The 21441-nt window shown below is 44.2% G+C and overlaps 1 protein-coding gene across 6 annotated transcripts in view; it reads right to left on the bottom strand.

Annotated features, from left to right (window-relative positions):
- Positions 1 to 4239: 4239 nt before the first annotated feature.
- NUP93 (nucleoporin 93) overlaps positions 4240 to 21441 on the bottom strand; it is an 81877-nt gene continuing 64675 nt past the window's right edge. For 5 of the 6 annotated variants that reach the window (XM_027781045.2, XM_027781046.2, XM_027781047.2 and 2 more), the window contains 13 exons: positions 20509 to 20666; positions 18590 to 18755; positions 17699 to 17792; positions 16393 to 16584; positions 16028 to 16154; positions 15842 to 15914; positions 15468 to 15512; positions 13706 to 13822; positions 12951 to 13069; positions 10867 to 10984; positions 10406 to 10489; positions 9486 to 9614; positions 4240 to 4473 (listed from right to left, as the gene is read on the bottom strand). In XM_027781045.2, the coding sequence (XP_027636846.1) occupies positions 4363 to 4473; positions 9486 to 9614; positions 10406 to 10489; positions 10867 to 10984; positions 12951 to 13069; positions 13706 to 13822; positions 15468 to 15512; positions 15842 to 15914; positions 16028 to 16154; positions 16393 to 16584; positions 17699 to 17792; positions 18590 to 18755; positions 20509 to 20666 (1533 nt within the window). In that variant the 3' untranslated portion in view covers positions 4240 to 4362. The remainder of the gene's footprint in view (positions 4474 to 9485; positions 9615 to 10405; positions 10490 to 10866; positions 10985 to 12950; positions 13070 to 13705; positions 13823 to 15467; positions 15513 to 15841; positions 15915 to 16027; positions 16155 to 16392; positions 16585 to 17698; positions 17793 to 18589; positions 18756 to 20508; positions 20667 to 21441) is intronic. The other variant, XM_055818639.1, reaches the window with a different exon arrangement.

Here is a 21441-nt window from a genome sequence, read left to right as displayed (position 1 = left end):
GATCCCCTCCCATCCTCTTCCAGGCACCATTTCCATCCTTCCAACTTCAGACCCAGACGGAAACAGGACAAAACCACTGGTACAGCGACACGAATGGTGACAGTATCTGAGCACTGTCCCAACCCCAGGGACACAGAACTGGAATTAACAAGTTTTTTCTTTCCTCCAGGCTGGAATAAAAACAGCTTGGTTCCTTGAGAGGCTGGGGTTTACTGAGGTTGGGAAGACAAATGTTGAGAGGGTAATAAGAACAAAAAAAGCCATTGAATTAATTTTTTCTGAACACACTTCCTTCAGCTCCTGTGAGGAACAAGATCCAAGAGCTGTCTTAGACAAAGGCAGCAGTGGTGGGAAACTGTGGCGGAGGTCACAGGAGCCACCTCATTTAGCAGGTCACCTCCAGCCAGAGGGTCTGGAAAACAAAACAAAAATCAGGGTCGAGACACAGAACCTGCAGTCAGTGGGGAAATCCAAGAAAAGGCAGAGGCGCAGGAAGGCATCCCGCGGGCTGCAGGCGGGACCTGACTGCACGACCAGCTGAGCCAGGTGCGCACTGGGGTAACGGTGCGGGCACCACTGTGAAAACAAATGAATTAATGCTGTTGTGGGGATTAAAAAACAACCAAACCCACAAACACCAAAGAAATGGAGCTGAGAAGACAGGACCTGCTGACACCAGCTCCACGACGGGGTTTAGGAGGGGCCCTCACCAGCACTGCCTGTTGGCAGAAAACCTGTTAATTCTCACACGGCTGGTTGTCTTCCATTAGCTCGGTTCAATTCTCACCAGTACTCCATGGTTAACTCCTGGGCAGAGCTTTACTTTTCCCCCCCCCCCCCCCCCCACCTCCTACTGGAAAGGTAACAGGGCAGAAGTTTACAGTGAGTGTTTCTAGATGCCCCTGTAAATCCCGACCACATCAACTCAGACCTCGGTGGCTGCAAGACATGCAGGCTGTAAAACTGTACGAGCTGCCACGCCGATATGGCAGCACTGGTGGATGCTTCACTACCAACGAGCCATGCAAACATGGGACAGACCTGGAGACTCTGCACGTCTCCGTTGCGCCCATACTAGGATGGAACATCACATGCTCAAGGCAAACACCTTTTCACTTTTTCCTCAAATCTCCTCCAGCAACACAAGCATCAGCATTAGACTCAAACTAGCGAGCCACCCTTTGGATGCATCTTGTCTGCCTGGAGGCTCGTTATTGCTGAGGATTAGTCCTGGAGTAGGAAAGCGCAGATGGAATTACCCCAAATTTCATCTGCAGCGTTCATCTGTACGTTTTTCTTGCATAAAGGGGGAGAGCTCCACTGACTTAGAGAAGATTTGTCAGTTTATACTAAGAATAAATGCGGCTCAGATGGCCGAAATGGAGGTAGCTCTGGCTATGGCCCTGGGAGCACCAAGCTGTAAAAGCGAGCACTACTCCCTGTTGTAAAGGGAGAGCTTAGTGACACCACCCTTGAGCAGGCTACGCCAAACACAACGCATACATTCAGTGAGACTCCAAAAATCCCTTCTAGCAGATCAGCTATTTAGGAAACCAAGGCTAGCCTGCCTGTTAGCAAAGCCGGAGCGTGACGGTACGAGGGGTTAACAAACCTCACAGCAGCAGCAGCAGCTCTGCTGGTCAGAAACCTGAGGGAGCAGAACCAGGCTGTTCTCTCCAGCAGAAGCAGCGTGGGGTGGAAAGAAAACGGCGACATCTGGAAAACCACAGGGGTGCCTTATGCAGCAAAGCACCGGCACATGCGTCAGCATCCACCTCAATGCAGCAAAGCCCTTAAAAGTCGTGCAGAGAAGAGCCAGGTTTGCCAAAGCCAGGCCTAGGTGTGGAGCTGGGACACACCGCTCCGGGGAACGTGGGAAGCTGGATGGGCTGCAACGTTCACCACCTGCACAGACCTATGAAGAAATGACAGGGCAATCAACAAGAAATAATTCCAACTATCTGCGGCACCTTCTGTTAAACCCACAACCTCTCACCTTGGCTGAAACAGGGCTGGGTCTTACCTTGCCAGGGTTAGCCTCAGGGCTTTGACTCCTCCGTCAGTTCATCACAGGACGGAAGGACCATCTCAGCTTTTGAAAGCATGAAATAATTCTGTTCCTGCTTAGCTTAGAAGGGACCAGAGGCAGAGTCACAACCACTGAGTACAAAGGGAGCAAAATGCACATGGCCATCGATTTTCTCTTTCACCAACACCCCTGAGGGCTGAGAAGCACCAGAAAGCGTCGGCTACAGCCGTCCTCAAAGGGCAGGTGGAGAAAGGGCAACCTGCCGTTTCTAAAAGGTCTCTAGGTTCAACGTCTGACTTCAGAAAGATGCCGGCGAGGCAGCACAACAGCCCGGGTGAGCAGGAGATGGGCAAAAGAGTGGAGAGCAAGGTCCTGCGAACGGCAGCGCTAAGAGCCGAGCCCCGAAGGACTTCAGGCCCCACATGAAGGGTGGAGGAGGGAGGGAAGGAATCGCAGCGGGAAAGGCGGCCTTCGCCCTTCCCGACAGACTCCGGCAGACGCTGTCCCTCCCTGGCTCAGGTCAGTGGTTGCCCGAGGACAGGTACAGCCTCGCCAGCCTCTCTGTACGCGGCGTGGTTTGATGCAAGGAGTAACTCGGGGACAGGGGCCGAGTGCCAGCAAGAAACACGCAGGGGCAGGGTTTATCCTGCAGCACCGCACGCGGGGTAACCCCGGCCCAGCCAGGGATGTCTGCAAGCGTCAGGAAAGGTGCCTTGCTTGGCCCTGCTCTTCGGTAACCTGTTTCTCTAGGGGATTGGATGAATTGTCAACCGAGACACACCGAGAAGCATTCCCACATGAATACACCAGAAGTGTTAGTTAATACCTAATAAAGCTTTTCACACTCCTGTTGACATGGCTAGGCAATTCAGTTCCCCCTCCCCAAATCACTCCTTGGTAACTCACCAAGTCCCCTGTGCTTGCAGGGTGCTGCCCAGGTCTCTTTCAGCTTTCAGTTGAAACCAATCCTGCCCACGCTCTAGGACCACGCGGTGCCACACACAGTCCCTAGCTCTCTCAGCTGGGAGCCCCAGCAGCCAGTTTGCTAACGGCGAGGGACACGGCTTTGGGTGGCTGGGCAAGCCACCCCTTTGCTTCCTGTCCAAAAGGTTGACGCAATTTAAACTACGTTTCTGGTGGAAAAAGCAATCAGGAAATTGTCATCAAGTCAGTCAAATATCCCTCAATGTCGTTAAACTTAAAGACTTTGCAAAATGGAGATGAATTCTGGCCCAGTTAGTAACATGCAAAGGTCGAAATCAGCCCCCGCATTTCGGTGCCTGATGCGCAGCCAGAACAGCACGTGTTCTCATACCCCAGCAACACAAACGGCGTGAGGGCAAGACAGCAGCAGTGCAGGAGGCCGTGTGCGCAGGGGGAAGCCAGAGCAACCACCAACATTCCTCCCATTTCATTTCAAAGATAGGCAGCTGTGTCAAAGATAAGAGCTTGCAGTGTAACGTGCTCCCTGGGCTTTGACACCGGTTTAACGGTAGCTCAGAACATTTAAAGCTAACCGTTTCTTAACGCCCCTCACTTCACTGGGACTCAGGTTTCCCACTAAACCAACAGTAATATCCACCCATGCCCAACACATCCCACACTTGGGCTTCTCCGCCCAGCTTCCTTACTTCTGGTGAACTTGGCATGGGATCATTTTGAATGCAACTGACTACAAACTCACACGTCGGTCACGAAAATCCCTCCTACCAAAATATACCTGTTTCCAATCCCAGCTGCTCCTGCAAAAGCTTCAGTGGAGCTCCGGGGTTTGCAGAGCTGTGTACACCTGGGACACCAACCCAAGAGCTCAAACGTCATTAAGCGTAAAGGAGCCTCTGCAGCACACAGAGCTCATCTGCACCGCATGAACACAGGCCACACAAGACAACATCATGGACTGACAGCAGTGTGTCACGTGTGTGGTGTATCAGACAGATTTTCAACATTTAACATGCATTTAAAAAACAACCCCCCTGAAATTTCCAAGCTGTATGTTCAGCAAGCATTAAATCGAAAGTTTTCTTCTCCACTTCCTCTCCTGCTATGAAATTGCTCGTGCACCTCCTTACTGCAGATCTACAACTCCTTTCTCAGCATAGCCTGTTAACTACTTAAGAATAATTTTCTAAATATAAACCAATCCAAAATAAAATGAATAAAAACATAAAAACACAAAAATCGGTGAAAATGAAAATGTCAAAAACAAATAGAAATCAAAGAAATTTATTTCCATCAACAAAAATACAGAATACAAAACGATACTGGTCCCACCCTCTGAACGTACTAAAGACAGGCACAGGTTGCTGCAACCCTGAGCAAAAGCTTCTCTGCTAATTCATAAGGACCTCCATTTGCACCAGTCTTGCGTTCGTGTCTCCCGATGTTCTGTAAGGGATCATTCCAGCAAATGTTATTAGGGCACGAGCTTGAGATCGAAGTTGCTAGAAAACAGAAAAATAAAGTACAGTTACTTAGTATTAAAAAAAATATATAAAATGCAATGAAAGCAGAGTTAGACATGCGTTAAGCACTTGTCTTTTCAAACATGAAAATGTCATCTTTATTTCTGAGAGCTGCTCCCTGGATAACGTATCTCCAGATCTGGAAGGAAATCCAATTATTTCCTTTTCCATCCACTAAAAGCATGTCTAGTTACCCTTTTGCTTAAAAAACCCCATCCATTTACTTCAAATTACCCAAGAAAAAACATTTCCAACAATGTGGGCTGTTGCTGTACTACAGCAATCTTGTAGTTTCTGCATGAAGGGGGCTTTCCCAGGGCAACAGGACTCCTTCCCACCTCGCAAAATACTAAGTCGACTCTGCCAAAATGCAGCTGAAGGTCTCCAGCATCGCCTGCGACACACCAGCATCCCTGAAGGCTCTTCATGCCGTAACACAAGGAAAGCAGACATACCAAGTACTCTCAGAGACCTTTGCCTACAGTAACCAAACCCCCTCCTACGCATCAGAAGGCTACCTAACAGCTAAATGAATTCAGGAACAATTTGTTTCATTTGTTAAAACCGTTAGTAAATTAAAAGAAAAATCATGCCGATAACTGGTAGAGGTCAGGAGAATACAGAAAGCCCGAATCTTTATGGAAGACTGTGCAGACTGATTGTTTTGATTGCTCGCAGTGTTTTCTTCTTAAATATTACTCATCTCTAAATTACTGTACTAGAAGATCCCACAGTTCCAATCTTCCTTTAATCTACTGACTGCAGGGAAAGCTGAAGCGGCTTTGGTTGCTGCGGGCATGCAGATGGCAAATCTGACAGTAGGAACTTACAAGCGGAGAAGTGACCGAAGCCCATTACATGGTGGGGAACAGTTACAAACACCCTCCCTGCTGCCCCTCTAGGCAATTCTACCCCTTTTTCAGGGTGATGTTAAACCAGTCAGTTATTCAATGGCAGCAGACGAGCTTTGGAAGCTGATCATAGAAAACCCAGGATGCTCCTGTTTGTTTCAAGACATTGCCTAAATGCTTCAACTGTGCAAAACCCCTCCAACTGTACCCACAGGGCAGGACAGTTGTCTTACAGCCAGTCAATTTTCCATTTCCATGATCCCGTCTGCAGGAAAGCCGCGACTGTCCACAACGCCCAGTGGCCTGACTGAAGCAGAGAGCAGAGTTCCCACCTTGCTCCGTATTCCTGGCTGGCTGGGGACGGCTGAACGCCTGGAGCTGCAGACAGCAGGGCCAGCCATGCAGCCGGAGGCACTCCTCCCTCCTGGAAGTGCCACAGCTGAGGAATGCCAGAAGGCAGCACAGCACATCAGCGGGCCTCTGGAGTGAACAGCAAAACTGAGACTGACCCAGTTGCTAAAAGCTCCCAGGACAGTTTCCCTAGCTCTGAGTTGCCACCTAGTTAACACCAACGCAGTGGTTGTTCAGCAAGGTGGCCTGAAAATTATTTGTTTGGTTCCAGTCACAGTTACTGCTTCTTCTAGCCTGCTTCCAAATCTGTTACACAGCAAGGTTGTGTCATTCTGCCTGACCTGCTGCTTTTCAGTGGAGGTCAAAACAGGTGGCAGGTGAAGAAAAAGCATGTCAAGGCGTCTGGCTCTTCGGAATTAAAATACTAAGAGGCAAAACCCCTCGCTGTGACTAAAAGTCTCAGGAGCAGTGCGAGCTGCCATTCCCTTTACCTTTTCAGTAGCAGTACTAGAGCTGGTCTATTTTAAAAAATCCAAACATGATAGGTTGCAATACTTCAGGAAGAACAAACAGAGGTTTGCAGAGGTTAAAAGCAGCCTGGAGGTCTAGATGTTCTATTGGCTGTAATTACCTAATGAATGTTAGAATCACTTACAATTTAAAATAAGACCACAAATAAAAACAAAAATAATTCCATTCCTTTCATGACCTAATTTTGCCACCAAAATAATGCCCTTGAGCTGCTTCAGAGAGTATGCCACCCCGGGTCGGGGTGGGGAGCGTATGACATTGCTGTCATGCACTCATGGCATCTGGGTCAGGGCTGTCACCGCAGCCATGGTTTCCAGCACTGCAGTCCGGGCTCGCGGCGATCTCCGTCTGAAACCTGACAAAATGGATCAAGCCAAGCGAGACTGGATGTTGCTCCCTCATTCCCAAATCTAATTAACATATATATGTTAAAAAAGAAAAAAAAAAAAAGAAAAAAAGATTAAAAAAAGACTCAAAATACAGCTTAGGTAATTTCATTTTGAAATAAACAAAATGCATAAAATGCCAACTCTGAGTCCAAACCTGATCAGTTCTAAATTAAGCCCATTTCACCTCTGAAGTGGGACAGGAGACGTTCCAGCAGGACACGTTACTGGGCGCAGGGGCCCCCAGCAGTACTACCCCTCCCCGCCCTGCCCTTGCTGCCAGGTCCGTGCCGCCCCTGCCGAAGCCCCCTACTCCCCCACCCGTTACAGCAGGATCCCACTTTGGGTGCTCAGCAGACCAATGAATTTGCCCTCTGGCGCCAAGCAAGAGCCACGTGCTCCTGCGCTGGGGGAACTCTGCTCTGGGCTACCTGGAATAAGCCCCAGACTTCAGAACAACTACTATCTCATGTTTTCAAATTCCGAACAGAGGGATCTGAATTGGTCTGCTCTGATGGAACTAGAGAAAACCCAGGGACTTCAAACACCTAACTCAAGGAAACGTCTTTTGTCACTTGTGTCTACTGCGCAACGTGCTGAGACTGTTAAAGCTTCTGGAAGAGCCTGATTTCCCCTAAAATTTGCTTCCCCATGGACAAAGAAAAAGCTGTCTTTCTTCCAGGGAAGTTCAAAAGAAAAATTCTTGCCAAGCACAGCCTGGAGAAGCTCTTATCTGCCGTCTCTGTTCAGGTGAATGGGGAGATTTTGCTGAAGAAACACCCCTCTTCTCACGTTTGAGATGCCCTCATTTCTTTCCACCTCAAAAATTGCCTGAGTTGCTTCCCAGGCAGGGAAACTGAAGTGATCCAGATTCCCTGCTCGCACAGTCTTGCAGGAAATTCTTCAGGGTAAGAAAAAAGTGGAACATGGGCTAAAACTACCTTCCCATGTGCCCACGCCTGGTATTTTTCTGCGCATGGAAATCTTTAGGCAGCCGGGAGCTACACGGCTGTGTATTTTTTCTCTCTAGCTAATCCTACCTTAGCAGATTCATGCTCCCTTCTGACATTACAGTCACATCGCCATTCTCTTATCGCCTCCCTGGCTGCAGAGACAGCAGGCACTTGTCCCCTCTGATGGTTAAGCACAGCTTTTATTGCACCCGGCAGCCAGAGATCCACGACTCAGAAACCTCTGTCATCACCACTGATACCCTGCTACTGTGAGATCCCACCACGAGGCCAGAAGCTTGATTAAAAAAAAACCTTGAAGCCTGGAAAAAAAGAAAACTTTGAAGAGTTTTTAGCTAGCGATGTCATCAGCTGATCTCCACAACCGTAACAGCATGAGCGCAGAGCACATTTACAAAGCACGCTTACACTGAGCTCGCTACAAACAGGCACGCTGTTGGTATGATACGATGTCACGGTGGCTTCCTTCTACACAAACTCCTGCCACCAAAGCTGCTGCTCCCATCACCAACCAGCCCAACAACCTTTGGTACGCCACGGTCATGGGATTCATACCGAGATGACACCTGACAGCATTACACCCCTACGGAGATGGCAAATGCTTCTACGTAAGGCACAAGACTGAAATCACAAAACCAAAATAAATGGCTCATTCGGAAGGCAAGGTGCTAAGGCTGCTTGCTCAGTGCCAGTCTTGTGAACACACAGACCAGGTGACGTTGGGTTAGCCTGGGACTTCCTCACAAGTGCAGAATTTAAGGTGGGAGAAGCCCGAGGCGCATGCAGCATCCCGTAGCTCTGGCACAGGCTGCACCCCAGAGACAAAAGCTGGATCATGACTTGAGCCTTTCGTTTTCTGATGTAACTAAAAATGCTACCAAGGCTTTTGCCAATACCGCAATTTACAGATCAAAGGCACTTCTGTAGATGACTAAAGCCTGGAATAAAGCTGGCTGCGGCCCAAGTTGGTTTTCCTTCTCAAAAGGAGTTGATACTTTTTTCCTAATCTGTAAGATGGGATGAGTGGTTTGGCCTTGGTTTTCAAGTGCCTGTGGCAGCTTTGAGTTAGTAAGAGCTACAGAACCAAAGCCGACGACAGCTAAGCTGCTGCCACCTCCCTTCTGCTCAACACGGCGTGCTGACAGGCGGCTGCCCGCAAATCTGGCTGTGCCCTTCAAGTGGCACCTGTTTTGAGGCTTGCTGAAGGCGTAGGTCCTATCAGTGCGTGGAGGAAATGCTTCAGCACGACTCTGGCAGCGACAGCAAAGCCACCGGTGTCAGCCATTTAAACCGGGCAGGCAGAGCAAGCGCTGCCGCACTGGGAAGCTGCCCGCTCTGCTGCGGAGGCAGCACAACACCGGCAAACTGCTACAGCTACTCGTCGAGCAGCTGGGTATATTGCCCAAGGACACTTTGCAAAGGTCAGCCCATGTCACGACAGAAGCGAGCCAAGGAGAAGAGTCAAGGGAGGCCTTTCCACCAGAAATCAGTTTTGCATGAACAGGGCACTAACTTAAATGAAAGGAATGGATATCGGGTTCTTGGGAAAAAAACAGGTAGCGACACCAACCACCCTGGAGACCCTGCACTGTCCACATCCCCTAATATTTAAGGTCCCACCAAGAAGCAAACTGAACCCTTGCTCTCTCTCGCTAGGAGGTACATGTTTAGTGTAGTATGTCTTTATTAGCTCAATGCCATTTAGAACAGTATCCTTTCTTTACACAAAGCTGAAGCTATGAGAAACTAGTCTCCAGACTCCAAGTAGCAGAAAATTCTAAGACTCTAAGTAACCGAGCAAGTCAAAAGCTAAGACCATTACAGGTTCAGTTATATGAAGCCCAAACCCTTGAAACCAGGTGAAAAAGCAAGTAGGAAAACTTGTCAGATTATAATCTTACCGAATCTCTGTCTTCCATTACCCGCTGGGGTCTGGCAGGAGTGGCTGGGCTTGTGCCTTTCATCCGTTTATATTGGGTGAATAAAATATTCATGGTTGCAAGCAGGACCTCAGATAAATTGTGCCTGATCTACACAAAGAAGGGAACCCCCCCCCCCAAACATAATGCAATGAAGAGCAGGTTGACAAAATGATTACCCTTGCTATATGACATCAGAAAACCAAGCAATGATAACTGTGGTTGATATTGACTCGTTTAACAGTCCTACACGTAATGGCTACCCCTGCTGCGACTGTACCACTGGCAAAAAAAGTTACCTACAGTTTCAAGACAGGCGTGCATAATGGCTGCACTTCATGATTGATAGCAATGCTTCAGATAAAACCCAAAGTGCCCAAATACAAAAAACCTCAAAGCACCCAAATACACATAAACACTCTCTGAAAGAAGTGCCACCCTGCAGTTAAAACAGTTCCAGAGCGATAACAGCCTTCTGTTATGCCTCATACGCTTCATCTGCTAACACCCAAATACACAAGTTCCTCTGATTTGGAGGTAAGGAAACATAAGACCCAACAAATGCTCACTGACCATAAAGAGCACAGAAGAACTAGGTCAGCAGCAGAGTTGAAAGTTTTCAACATTCCGAATTCTTGAATCGAACTCAGTAAATTCAGAGGGATTCAGATCTGTGGGTACCTTCTGCAATATGGATACAGTATTTCTGGGTAGGGAATTCTAGTGCTCCAAAGAGCAGCATTAAGGAGAAACCTGCAAGCCAAGAGTCTACGTGGATGAATGCAAGATAATCTCATCCCATTTTCCCGTTAAAGAATAAGAATGACGAGGTGACAAGGTTTTAAGATCCTTTTAACAAAGCAAAAGGCTTTTGGAAGCTAAAACCAAGAGGCATTACTTACTTCATCACTGAAATTCCGGAAGGCAGCAACTCTCTCCTCTACACAGTCTTGGCTAAGAGGTACAAGCTTTAGGCGTTCAATAATCTTCAAAAAGAAAAGCAGGAATCAGGGCAGATAATCTATGTCCTATGCACCATATACTAATAAAGCATGGTTTTGAAGTGTTAATGAAATGCTCCCAATTCCATTCAGGTTAAATAATTTCATTGTTATTTACTGGTTTACCTCCCCTTGCTTTGTTGAGCAGCAAGAATATTTTGTTCAACGTCTACAAAATAGCTGCAGAAAGAGCATCCTCACCAGGCAACAGGGAAGAAACACAGTTTTGAATTCCTATAGCATTGCAACACCTTCTAACTCATTAAATATAAGTTTTTGTTTTAAGTGATGTTATTAGAGACATTCTGGGCTTTCAAGGGCATTAGGAAGGCTGCACTTCAAACAGAACTCTTGAAACTTACATCAAAGGCCCTGTCAATGTGACCAGCGTGATATTCATCAAAAAACGTGATTAAGTCTAGCAGAAGGTAGAACGTGGAGTCAATGGATTTCTTTGCATTTATCCCCTGAGCTTTGTACCTGAAAGAAATTGTTTTACAATTTTATTGTGCAAAATGGCAACCTTTATAAATGTGCTCTTGTAATTCTTGGAAGCAGAGACGTCAAGCACAAGGACAGAATGCATCTAACAAAGGACAGCTTTTATTTTCCTTAACCAGGAGGCAGAATTTTCACAGGCTGTGGCTTTTTAAAAAAAGCTTTTATTCACTTCTAGTTTTGTTTCCCAGCATTTGTTTCCTTTTATATGTTTACACTTCCCATATTCATGGGGATAACAGTGACAGGAACCAGAGGGCCGCAAGGCAAGCGCTGTACAAGCATGTCGAACACGCTGCTTTACAGCGGACGGCTCTCCAGCACAACTGCCTGCTTCAGGCAAGAAGTTAAGACTTAAAAATGGATTAGATGCTTCTGCATGCTCTGTCTAGCTACACCTGCTAGGAGATGAACCGGAGGGCTGTCTGCTCTCACTCCAAGCAGCGCAAGGTCAGACAGGAGCTCCTTCCTCAAGGTAGGAGTAAGAGCGGTTAAGTGCATAGTACACACCATGCAGGGTGCTGCTGCAGAGCAGGAAGGCAGACAGCCTCTCGGCCTTTTCTGGTGGGCATCTCTCCCGTTCCAAAAACATCACAAGGCGGCACAGGAGGAAACATGCATGGCTACGGTGCTGTCTGCGGTACGGTAGTGAAGAAAAGCCCTGTATTATATGTAACTGGCAAGAAGATGAGCTAATCAGAACCACTCTGGCTTTGCAGTCACAAAGGTTTGCAGCTGTAAAGGGGCATCATCGAACAGCAATATTTAGCGTACTCATACAGATCAAAGCGAGTAGCAAAACAAAGCCCGTTACGGCTTTTGCTGAAGCTTAAACCCTAAGCCAAAGGTTTAATTCTCCTTAATGCCTGCGACCAAATGAGTGTCTCGCTAAGTCAATACGGCACCAATTTTCACTCAGCCTGCAACCTGACTAAATGAAGGAAGGGCTAACTGAAGGAGTGACTGGCAAATGCCACTTGTCAAAAGAAGAAAGGCAAAGGCCTCTGACAGAAATCGATGCATTTCTGTACCTGTCCTCCCAATTTCAAAGTGCCAGCAAGCATGCTTTTATTCTCTTCCCACCGTAATGGTAGAGGAAAAGCAGTAAGACATTTCTCACAGGTACCCCCATTCTGCTCTAGTAAAACACAAGAGTTGTCCATGGCAGTCACTGTGATAAGATGTACTAAAAGATCATGATTTAAAAAAATCCCAAAGCTATTTTGCAATTACAACCTTTCAAGGTTATTCTTAACTTTTAGCTGCTAATGAATCTTGAGCATTGATGTCTCTCAAACACATATCCTAATTAGCACACCGACACCACAGGTGACGTTCCTTTCGGTCACTCCCATTTCTCTCTATTTTCTAACCACCACATGACACTTTCCTAAAGTAACAGGCTGTGAAAAAGAGGTCCACTGGTTACATTAGCCACATACACACCTCAGCTTACACGTTCCCTTTTTTAGCTTTCATTAGAACAGCAGTGAAAAAGTTTTCAGACAGCTACTGAACTCACTGCTCTGCTGTTAAAGTTAGAATTACTGGTTGTGTAGCGCTCTCAATATTATTTCACACAAGTGAATTGTGTGCAACAATTCTGCAACTGTTATGCCATTTTGCTTTAAATACCATCTAAAACATAGAATTCATTAAATTTATTGCTCCTCCGTCTCCAGTTGACAATCCTGCAACTCCCTTTTCCTGATTCACCTACAGATGAAGCTTCTTGCCTAATTTATCTGCCTTGCCTTTGAAGATTACATTTCTGATTTCAGTACTGCAACCCATCACGAGCGGGACAGGGTGAATTCTGACCTCTTCTCTATCTTCCTGAATACTCTGCTGTCCAGCCAGCAGAAACCACGTCAGGAACTAATACCCACTGAACTGACAGTCCCAGGTCAGGTCCAGGTGAACCACCCATCCTGCCCCCTTGTCTTACCTCTCAGCGATGGAGTGGGCCATGTTCTTCAGCCGCTCTTTGTTCGACTGGGGAGTGCTGATCTGGGGAACAACAGGACTGAGGAGCTTGTTCATCAGTTCTAAAACTTTGTCAGGGTTCTGTTGGGATGAGTTACACACAAATAAAAGCAGCATGATGGGACTTAGTGTTTTAATCTCACTGGAAAAGCAGAGAGGTCCCACACAGCAGTGCCCAGTGCAAACTCAGAAATGCTTCCCTCCCATAAAGAGTCCAGATCATCTTAGCTATGAGCAAAATAATGCTGCTGGTTCACATGAGAAAATGTTTCCCCCTAATTTTCCTCCAAAATAGTGGCTATAGTTGTATCCACTTTGATTTCCAGTATATTTCAAAAGGAAACAAGTACTCACTATATAGATCAACTATTTTAGACTTCAACATCTAAGACACTGGAAGAGCATACTTAAGGTAAATAACTTCACTAGCTAATAAAATTATGCATGGGACAATCTCTTCAGAAGACCAGACTGATCAAGAACCAGGATGACTTCAATCAGAAGGCGTTGGAGTGCAATCCATCTGCGTTTGCTCACTGAAACCCCCCTCCATGCAGCCAACGGCAGGCACTGCTTTAACAGCAGCAGAAATAATCTGCTTGAATAAGGGCAATTCAATCTCCAAGATGAAATTTAACCTCCGAATCACAGGGAGAATGTTTGGGAAAAAATGGTGAACCAGGTACATATTTAAGGGAGCACACAGAAGATATTTACCTTTGCAAGGTCATAAAGTTTCGCAGCTTCTTCAAACAATCCTTTATTTTCTGCTGCAGAAGCCACTTTGTTAATAATGGGTTTTGTGTCACTTGTGAACTTGTCTATCACTCCAGGCTAAAGAGGCAAGACAAAAATTAAAGGAGAAGAGAGAAGAGAAATGAGAATGCTTAAAAACTTCTGACTATTCCTGTCAAGGCAATGAACATTTTACATGTTGGATTATGATTAGGATGGCCTGTACATTTCCATGGGAACGCGCAAAAGGGACATGGTTAAAAATAGCAAGAGCTCTAGTGAGAGAGACTTTCTCCAAAACGGAGTCAGCACAGACATCTGTGGCTTCTAATTCATTCAAAATGACCCAGATAATGGGTCAAATTCTAAATCATTTTAATTGTCGATGACACATTGCAGAGGAGAATAAAACACAAAAGACTTCAGCCTATAACTTGCCAAGGTCTTCAGGGATGCTGTTTGTGTATATTGGCATGACAGGTTGCAAGTGAAATCTTACACAGATAAATGAAAGGGCGAAAAGAATTTTAAAAGAAACAATAAACACAAGTAGCATAAAAAGAGCAGATAGAATCAAAGATATCTGGAAAGGATTTTACCGTAGTTGAGGATGTAAAAATAAGACTATATCATCTAGATGAATTTATCTTGAAACTAAGATTGCTGGTTTCATACCAAAGAAACACAAGAATACAGTTTAAAATTTAAAGGAATACATTTAAAAGCAATGGAGTGAAGTCAAGAAAACAGCATTCACCACTAATGGCATAATCTAAAAATTATCTATCTTACAAAGGACTGTAAAGTGAAAAGATATCTGTAAAGATTACCGAGTTACCTTGCTCTCGTGTGTGCAACCCCACTGCTTTTGAACTGACGGAACAAAAACATCTAAAGGAAAATCCTGCCAGATATTTTTGACAGTAGCAATCATTGCAGCATGAGCCCTAATCTTAAAATTAGGGTTTAAACAATTTTGGAGTCTGCTTTACGCAGAAGGCTTCCAAAATTGCCGCAGCAAACAGAAAAACTTCATTGATAATTTAAAAAATTAATTGTTTGCACACACTCTCCTCTTTTCAGGTGAAACCTTAAGGTTTCCTTTATCTTCTGACTGTAAACTTAAAAGTAAAATGTAAGTTACTGCTTTTACAGCAGAAGTAAAAGCTATTACAACTAAAAATGGCTGATCTTTAATCCAACACTTACCCTCATCTATGTGGAGAAGACAGATCAGTTGTGCCTATGCCTGTGGTCTGTTAGCCCTCGCTCGCTTTATTACAAGAATTTTTAATGGGCTGCAATACTTTTCTCCTCTGAGGTGAATGAGGATAATGTCATATAGATAGTTTTCACACGTACATCTCAGTTAATAGAACAATCTCACACCCACTTACAAGCAAGCCATTTTTAGTAATTGCTTTTTACTAATGTGTACTAAATTCCATTTCATACGGTAAAGATGAAATCCCAGCCTCACTGAAGTTACTCAGTGCCGTTTGTTTCTGTAGACATATCCGCTGCCTACAGGGATGTGGTTTGCCCTGTGGTTCCTGACTTGCCTTCTGTTAGGGCAGGTCATACATTATTCTGTAAAAGGATCTCATATTTGGAGGACTTGTCTGTATTCAAACAGTAATGATTCGTCTAGTAAAAAATAAAGAAAAGCAAGACAGCCTCACGGCTGCTTTGGAAATCACACATAGTTTGTACTTTCTATGTAAAATATAAATTGTCAACTCACCTTTCTACTACCATCGTTTTCCAGCTTTCCAAGAATCATATCAAACTACATCCAACACAGATATAAAGCAAGAAAAAAGGAAACAAAAATAGAGAGATGAATTGCACATATTTCACAACACATTTCCCGAGTACAAAGATTCGGTCATGGATGAATGAAAAACAGTGATTGATGTCAAAACTACTGGTTTATAAATAAGAGGCAAAAAGGCGTGATTAAATATCTTAAACATATGGTTGTTGTGAGATCTCCCATCATCTAGGTCTGCAGCAGGCAGAAAGAGTAAACAACTGTTTAAGACTGTACTGTCTAATAAAGACTTCAGTGAAGAAATGAATGTCAGTGTGAGGAAGGCAAAACACGGTCAGACATACCTCTCTGCTTTCAATTACTATTTCACTAACGCAACGCAAGAACATACTCTCTCCTTGGCTGTCCTTCTCATTCCTACAAAACAAAGGGAAGGAGGAAGGTACTCCTGTTTCTGAGGACTTCCTAGATAAGAATAACTAAGCAGTAATAACTAGGAGAAAGATCTAGAGACGTATAGTAGCTCATACCTGAGAAAGTAAAAATACTGCAGAGCTTCCCTTGGATCTGTCGATTCAAACTTACGGGTGTAAAGCATCAAAAGCCGCACAAAATTTAGACGCCTGATGCCAGGAGGGTCACCAGCTTCATGGCTTACTGCAATGTCAGAAACAACACTATCAGAGAACCTAATGCCAGGAAATGTTTCTCTGATCTTCATCTCAGATTAGCCAGAGCCGTGATCCAGAGCTCTAATGCAACTAAATCAATTAACTTTTAGGAGACTGTTCTGATAAATGCTTTGATCAATTACATAGACCTGCAGCATCTGTGGGGTACTCGTAAGGGTTCAGAAAAATATTCCTTTATTGTAATGTAAATGTGCAGGACTTACATAGCTGTGCACTCTGCCCAGAAGATTTCAGGAGCAATTTTAACTCAAACAAGACCAATGCCACATGAACAGCATGACAACGCAAGCGCTCTGTCCGGAAGAGAAAGGCAATTGCAGCTTCAAACTGTGCTGTCAGGAACAATACTTGGAAGTAGAGGAAAGGCTGCTGGCTCACTGCAAAATGCGATTCACCTAAAAAAACCAACCAAACAAACAAACCCAAACACAACAAGAGTATAAGTGAAAATGATTTTGCAATCAGATATCACTGACAGTGGATGCTTCCTGTCACAGTGCATCACTATTGTTTACTCAGTGCCAACAGAAATAAACACTCCAGACAAAGCTGAATACCTAATCACACATCAGTGGCTTATCTACAACTGTTCCACTGCAAATACATCACAAAAGACCATAGAATAAAGACATATTTAGAAAGTGGAAGAAAACAAACAGTTACTCCAAGAAGTTCCTTTGTTCTTTTCAGACAATGAACCATCAACTCTGACAAACTGCAATAAATTCTTAAAGATGACAACTTTTCATCTGCATTTACACTTAAGCCAAGTGATACAAATAATGTTAAAACCCTGGATTTTCCTACTCAGTGACACCAAAGGTAGCTTATTTTATTTCTTTTCCACACATTTTTATCTGGGTGAGAGTGATGTTACAAACTAGAAGGCTATGGAGAAACAAATTCTGTGTGTTTTGGATAGTCCAATTGACCTAATTTTGACTGATTCGAAGATGATTACAGAAGAAGGTACTCTTTTGGGCTGTGGATGTTCCTAAATCATTCTGAAGAAGGAGGAGCTGTGATTTGGGTCCCCAGATAATTACTTGAAATTAGTAATATAAGGGAAACAATGAGCAACAGAGGCACACAGAGAAAAGCCTTGGAAATACATGCCTGCAATAGGTACTGATTGCTTTTCTGTTCTGTGTCCCAGAAGCTGGAAGTTTTGCTAAAAAACCTTAACATATTTATGGTGAGAGAATGCAATCCGTAACTTAGTATGGATAAAGTACAAATAGCAGCAGTGCTGCTCACAAATGAATATTCACTCTCTGGATTGCTGGGAAGACACATGGGGCTCATTCATCGTGTCTTTCTGTTGTTACTGCTGTTGGTCTGCTGTTACTCTAGGGAAGCAAGCTGTCCACAAACAGCCGGAAGGCGCCTGTCACTGGTGGAGAGCTACAGGGTTATATGTGGAGTCGGGGGTTTGTGTAGTAATAGCTGGAAAGTGCCCTAAGCAGAAAAGCAGAGCCCCAAGTAACGTATGTCTTCGTGGTTTCTTACCATAATCTTCTAGCAGCTGCTTCTGGAACTGTGATAACGTTAGTCGGTCTTGTGGAGAACTTGCACTGTTGTCATCAAAACACACTTGGTTCAGCTAAAAAACAACCCCAAAAAAGAAACACAGATATTTCAACTTCCCTTTGCACAAGGGATGCACTCAGAAGTTATTTGTTCCAGCTGAACCCCTCTGAAGATTTGACCAACTGACCAGTCACAACATCAGGTCCACCCGTTGCTGCAAAGCTAACATTTAATGCAGCAACAGCAGAAACCCATGAAGACATAACCCGAGGTTCTCTTCTATCTGTCCATGCCACCAGACTCCAAAGCTGGGGCTCTGAACACTCACTAAGCAATAATTAAAAGCAGTATTTTTTTTACCCAGTCTAAACAAATACACCATTGTACTCCCCCCTTTCTGATAATGGAGGGAAATGGGTATTGATCAGTATCTATCATGTCCCCACCAAAACCGTAAGGACTCTGGACTATAAAAAACACTGACAGTATCATCATCTGCCAATTGACACCAACATTTCAGACATAATCCATCCAGAAAGGACAATTCAAAGGATCCTCACTGTAGTAAGCTAGCACTACTTGTAAAAACAGCTGACAAAGCTCAGTGTCAAATGAAAAACATGACACTTCCAAAACCAAGCGCCCCAGATTAACACCTGATAGTACAGAGGGTATCAGAGCAGCCCTGGAACTCAGGTTCCCTGCCCTTCGCTATCGGCAAGGTCAAGTCCCATACACCACACTGATGCAAAACACCAGACCTAGCACTAGGGAGGTCAGCAGAGCAGTGCAGAAACACAATACCATCTCGCTCTGTTCCTAAAAAACAACCCCAAACAACAAACAACACAGCTCCAACACCACACTTACTTTTAGCCAAAGATAATCTTCTGTTTTATCAGCAACTTCACTCTGGTTATCTGTAATGTCACAACGGCCAATAATACAATAAACAGCTCTTTTGTATGGGTCAGTATTATTTCTCAGCGCTCGTCTGTAATGAAGACGCAGTTTATTTTCTGTGGCAGGAGATAGTCTAAGGGAAAAAAAGGAAAAAAGATTGAGGAAAGAGACATGAAACCCCCATCTTTCCCTGTATGAGGAAACCTAGATACAAATCAATGTAAATAGGCACATGCTCACAGCAAAGGCGTAACGACAGCAAGCACTCGCTGGTATTTCTTGCACTTTTTATTTGTATCTGTAGGTAAAAATTTTGCACGTGTGAATTTAAATGTGTAATTAAAGTTATGGAGGATCATCTTCAAAAACCCATTGCAGGAATAAAATATTAAAAAAAATCAAGTCAGATGACAGTCTCTTTAGGGGTGCATTAATATTGTGGTAGATGAGCTATTTTTGTCTAACTGGTATTTCATCGTTTCAGAAAAAGAGAGCACATAGTCTTTGGAACTCTTTGGGTTAGTAACCCACAAGTGAGCAGGTCATTGTACCATGAAATCTTTTAGGAAAGACACTTTCACCTTTATCATTAAATATCATAAAATGTCATGATGTTCTTGGTCATTCTATTTCTTGTACCCGCTTTTAGAGAATTTTACAGAATTGAATCAATAAAGTGCTCTCCCAGACCAAGACATTGTTTGGCGAAACTGTAGGCAGAGTACCTTTTCATAACTGCAATGAAAACCCGAATAAATCAGCTATACTGTATCTTATTAAAGCGTTTGTAATGAAAACAAATGCCAGTACCTTCACTAAGGTTTCTGGAACAATCTTATTATAATGAACGCTCCTGGAAGTTCTCTACAAACCAGGTTAATTTACAGAAAAATAACAAGGCATACACTATTTGTATACACTATTTGGCAAACAGCATTTCGATCCCCGCCCGCCCCCCCTCCCAGTTTGTGTTTATTTTTTTGTTAAGACATGCAAACTGATACAATCTTGCTCACATTTTCATACCTGAAGAGCCCCAATACATTCAACATACTGCAGGATGAGGGCTTCCCACATATGAATGACATTGTCACAGGCTGAGGTGGGGTATTACAGGTTCACGCCCCAGCACCTACCTGGGCCCTCCAGTTCCCCCCAGTTTCAGCCAGTACCTCAGCAATAAGCACACAGCTGTAACGCAATAGCTGACTGTGCGCTTGTTGGAAATCCACTGCAAGTGGAAAGATAACCTAGAACACCACAGCAGAGTTCAGAGCACACCTTGTGATGCACTAGCTCAACCGCCTGCACTCACAGAATCAGAAGTTTGGCCAGTGGCCTCCGTCAAGCGATGGGTAGCAAAAACTGGGAGAGGAGAATAAGCACAAGGAAGACGTGACAGCGAATGCCTCTAAAGGCCTCTAGCAAACACTACTTGCTTTTGTGGTGGGGCATTCTTACGAAAACAGGTATAGTAAAAAAGCACTCCCCAAAGGAAATTCAACTAAAATAAGCGATGGAGGAAATAAAAAGACACAGGATTTGTGACAGCAGACTAAATTTGATCTGTTGTATGCAGTATCCTACTGTTACACAGGGCAGATCCCATGGTAAAAAAAGCAAAGCTACACCACTATTATTTTTGAAATGTAAATTTTTGCGTCTTTTCAAACAACTCCTTCTCTATGGAGATTTCTACACTTCAAAGCCACAAATTATAATATGCAAACTTCTTACATGTAATTTAGGTAGGTAATATAAATGCCAGGCAGCCATCACCACCAGAAGAGACCTGAGCTTCTTATGTTTCTACCAAGCCACCGATTATATCGCTGCTCCACAGCAATCCCCACTCCTCACAAAGATCTTCCCTAGTTCCCAATTACCTTTTATCTTTACTGTGCATGTACTCCTGGAACCAGGTTTTAAACTCTCCCAGCTGGTGCTGTGCCCGTTTCACCACGTGCATGGCTGCAGTCAAATCTCCACAGCGCATGCAGTAGTAAATCAGTGCCCATACAGGATGGCCTTCCACCTCACCATCCTGAAAATAAAGCAAGAAATAATGATTTATTTTTTTTAAAGCAGCATATTTGAGTTAAATTCCCTTGTCATTTCCCTCATTCATTATTTCTCCCTTATACCCACACATTAACTTTGGTAAAAAATTCTGTTTGTGTTACAGAAGCCAGAGGTCGCAAGGTTTAAGTCCTGTGAAAGCTGTGCACATCCTAGCAGCAAAGGATGGGATTTTTCTGCTTGCCCAGATTTCAGTTCAGACAATCCCAGAACTAGCATATGATACCTTCCCCACCCAGGAGGTGAATTTGGCTTAGACCACTGAGCTATTGAAAACATTGGTACTGAAACAGAAAGACACCATAGTAATCATGGATCTCAGCAGGCAAGAAAAGGACAGGTAGACTCAGCTATGTAGTCTCCACCATTATATACTATTATTTCATTTAACTTTTCATTTTTCAATCCAGCCTGACTGTTTATCTGTTAATTTTTTAGGTGCACAGATATGTACTTTCTACTATGTGCAGGGGAGCAGGATTTTATTCAGATTCCTAAATACAAGGCTCAGGCTGCAATTCATATTAATTTATTACACATTTAGTCATCAACAGCCAGTGTCACCATCTTATAAGTGTAAAAAAAAAAAAAAAGGCAGCAAAACAGGGAGACTAGGTTACTGCTTTTTTGAAATATCATAATGTATTTTAATGCTTGCTTGTTGATCTCTAAAAAGACCACCGGAAGAGACTATAACTTCCAGAATTTAGAACTCAAAATACTGAGCACTACCGTGCTTC

This window comes from Falco peregrinus, chromosome 14 (assembly GCF_023634155.1).
Source record: "Falco peregrinus isolate bFalPer1 chromosome 14, bFalPer1.pri, whole genome shotgun sequence".
NCBI classification, from domain to species: Eukaryota; Metazoa; Chordata; class Aves; order Falconiformes; family Falconidae; genus Falco; species Falco peregrinus.
Note: the sequence above shows the minus strand (reverse complement) of the source record. Positions and strands in the feature narration are given on the sequence as shown.